The sequence below is a fragment of the Cyprinodon variegatus genome, unplaced genomic scaffold (assembly GCF_000732505.1).
Source record: "Cyprinodon variegatus isolate N-32 unplaced genomic scaffold, C_variegatus-1.0 Scaffold1721, whole genome shotgun sequence".
Classification (NCBI taxonomy): Eukaryota; Metazoa; Chordata; class Actinopteri; order Cyprinodontiformes; family Cyprinodontidae; genus Cyprinodon; species Cyprinodon variegatus.
The window spans coordinates 28,943-32,368 of NW_015152174.1; the positions used below are offsets into that span (position 1 = coordinate 28,943).

Sequence of the window (3,426 nt, forward strand, 5' to 3'; positions counted from 1 at the left end):
AGGAAGCTGACTTTAGGCTGAACTTCAGTAAAAATACGAAACATTTTGAAAATCTACGATTAAATATTATTTTTTCTGTAATAGAAGAAAAAATGCATCTTTATTGACTTTATAAAAACTTTACAGAGAAGCTGATTCAATATATTGGCACAGGTGTGGTAAAAAAAAAAAAAGCAACTGATCCACGGAGCAGAAAAATAACTACTTTTTGCATTTTTTCTTAAAAGTTATTTGAGTTTCGGGTCAAATATACATGTTATTTTATAACTACGTTTTGCTTTTCGATGTTTTTTCGCAAAGAATCTCGAAAATCGTCATAAAACACACGAAGCAAAGAAACCAACAAATAAACTACATTACCCAGAAGCGATTATCACGGAAATTCCCCCGGAGCTTCTCGTTGATTGGCTGAGCAGCAGATGACATGTGATTGGCTGGTAGAAGTTACCCGGATGCAGTGAGTCTATAAATGTCGGACGGAGCCAGAGCGGGTCGAGTGGCTTTTAGCAGAGGCTAACGGAGCTAGCTACAGATCCAGTGTTCGGTACCGCGGTGTTTGGGGACATTTGTGGAAAAATCTAAAATGGTAAGTACCGCTGATTATAATCGGTAAAGTTTCAGCGGCGCTATAATGTAGCAATAGTTTAAAACAAGCTAGATTTCGGCTTTTCCCTCCAAATTTATTTTCGTCGCTACACGTTAGCCGTTAGCTGCCGTTAGCTTAGCATGCTAACGGATAGCTTTTATAAAAGCAGCCTGTTTGATAAATGATAAGAGTGAGTTAAGCCTCTTTTCTCCGTGGAAAGCCTGTAACGGGGCCGTGGGGTTCGGGCTGCGGCTAACCGCTGCGGCTCTCTGTGTTCCAGGCTGGCGGGAAGGCTGGGAAGGACTCCGGAAAGACCAAGACAAAGGCTATTTCGCGCTCACAGAGAGCTGGGCTGCAGGTCTGAGCACATTCATTCATTGCTACAGTCCCACGGACTTTCCCGCTCAGGTTTTAACTCGTATTTCCTTGGATCCCCATGCAGTTCCCAGTGGGTCGTATCCACAGACACCTGAAGTCCAGAACCACCAGCCACGGGAGAGTGGGCGCCACAGCAGCCGTGTACAGCGCGGCTATTCTCGAGTACCTGACCGCTGAGGTAGGCTGGTCTGCTCCGATCGCTCAGTGGGATCCACCCTCTGCTCCTTTTCAGCATCTTGGTTTTCCTTCCAGGTCCTGGAGTTGGCAGGAAATGCATCAAAGGACCTGAAAGTGAAGCGAATCACCCCACGCCACTTGCAGCTCGCCATCAGAGGAGACGAGGAGCTGGATTCTCTCATCAAGGCCACAATTGCTGGTGGAGGTAAGGATGTCTGTGTTGGTGCTCAGCCTTCCAGTGGTTTGTTGATGTCTAACGCCATCTTTGTTTGCCAGGTGTGATTCCACACATCCACAAGTCTCTAATTGGAAAGAAGGGCCAGCAGAAGACCGTATAACCGTCCGGGAGGGGCTCTGGATGCTGTGCCGTCTCAGGATTGAAGTCTGCATCTGAAGTGATTAAATGTCATGGTTCCAAACATTACATTTTTATGGTTAAGCTTGCATTTATTCACCTGGGCTTCTATTTGTTTTTTTTTCTCTCCGAGTGGCTTCAAAGAAGCTCTTTTCTCCCACTCTGTTTTCCTGGTGCTGCAGTTTGTTATCCATGCTGTAAAGCATTCCCATGTTTAGTGGTGTTTTAATAAAGCCCTTGTTGGGCAAATGTTCTGTTTTTTTTCCTTTTGTTGTCCTTGACTTTTTCCTTCAGCTGCATGTGTTTACCGATCTGTTTGGAGTTTAAGTTTAATGCTAAACCTGCCAGCTTCATATACAACAAAAGAAGTTTCTCTGTAACAAGCAGCACAACACAGGAAGATGAATCTATTTTAGTAGCTGATGCAAATTGGTGGTTTAGGACATTCATGATGCCTTTAAACTTTCAATTTATATACCGGTATGTAAAAATAATGCCTTAAATGACTAACCGGGTAATTTGCAATGTTTGCACGTTTACCAAAACTGCAGCATTATCTTTTTAGCACCATTCAGCCTTTTATCTGGCAGAGACTAGTTAGCATCTAATGTTCACTAGTCAAAAAAGGAGCAGCAGTGGATTTAAAATTAGCGGAAACCTCAAGATAGGCAGGACCAGCTGCAGGGTCTAAAATTCAGGATAATGTGGTCATTTCTACTTTAGTTGACCTCCCAATAAATGCATTTTAGCTTTAATTCATCACATTAAAATTACGGTAAGTTAAAATCATGCTCATTTATAAGTTAGGCATAGAAACCTGGTTTTCTTAATCTAGATCATTCAAAGAGTTAAATGTAGGGCTGCAACTATTAGTTACTTTGCAAATTGATCTGTCAATTCATATTTACTTGGCTAACCAAAGGTTCCTTAAAGATTTTGACATTCAACAAGACGAAGCAAAGTTTTTCCACTTGATTTCTGGGTAGAGTGGTGAAAACTGGTCTTAAGGCAGCTGGAAACCAGCTTCCCTCTACCCTTACAGATCGATCAGAGCTTCCTTGTTAACTTTAAAGAATTAAATTCAGTAAAAACTAAGTTTCCTTGCTATCAGCTTTTTACAGAAAATCTTAACTTTAAAGCTGCAGTCAGTTTTTAAAGCGTGGCTTCTTTCCACTGAAGCTTAGATGACAAATCTTGCATTTAAATTTGTCTACATGGTTCAACTTTTTCTTTGAAGGTACCTTGTTTTAAGAAAACTTTTTTCGACTGTTTCAAATACTGAAAATTGTTCTTGGCTGAAAAAAAAAATCACAAATCAACTAAATGATTAAACCTCTACAGAACAGACCTGATGTGCAGAAGTAACGGATTATTTGCCAACTCCACTACTTCCTGAACTTCAGCCACTTTGATTCCTTTAATGCTGCAGAATCTGAATAATCCAGGTGTGTCTGACCACAGTAACCATGAGGGGGGGGCAGCTTAGTGGTTAGGGGATGAGGTGAGTTTGGAGCCCACAGCCTCTCATTATGGGTCCCTGAGCAAGACCCGTAACCCCACACTGCTCCCTAAGGGCGTTGGTTAAATTTAGGTAAATTTCTCCACTGAGATCAATAAAGTTCAGTTATAAATAAACCAACTTTGGATGTTATCCAGTTGGATTCCCAGAATCTGTCTCATCTTCCTCCACTTGTGACCCCCCCCCTCTGTTCATTCTTTCTTCCTCAGCCAAAAAAATAAGGCCATCCCTTTCCTTCTATTGCCAAAGGAAAACAGACATTTCTGTTCAAAATGTAAAGCGTTGCTGTGATTTGCTACCTTTCTGTCATTAGGTTACCTGCTGAAGGAACCATTAACGATGCAATCAGCAGCGCTGCAAATGGCCTCATTTGTTTTTATTTCCAAAACCTGCAGCAAGAAGATGCATTTC

The 3,426-nt window shown here is 41.8% G+C and overlaps 1 protein-coding gene across 1 annotated transcript; it reads left to right on the forward strand.

Annotated features, from left to right (window-relative positions):
* Window positions 1–440: 440 nt before the first annotated feature.
* On the forward strand, window positions 441–1,762 carry LOC107104396 (histone H2A.Z). The gene is made up of 5 exons (XM_015404389.1): window positions 441–586; window positions 867–944; window positions 1,029–1,142; window positions 1,217–1,346; window positions 1,418–1,762. The coding sequence occupies exons 1-5, from the start codon at window positions 584–586 to the stop codon at window positions 1,477–1,479; spliced, it is 387 nt and encodes a 128-aa protein (XP_015259875.1). The 5' UTR covers window positions 441–583; the 3' UTR covers window positions 1,480–1,762.
* The last annotated feature ends 1,664 nt before the right edge of the window (window positions 1,763–3,426 follow it).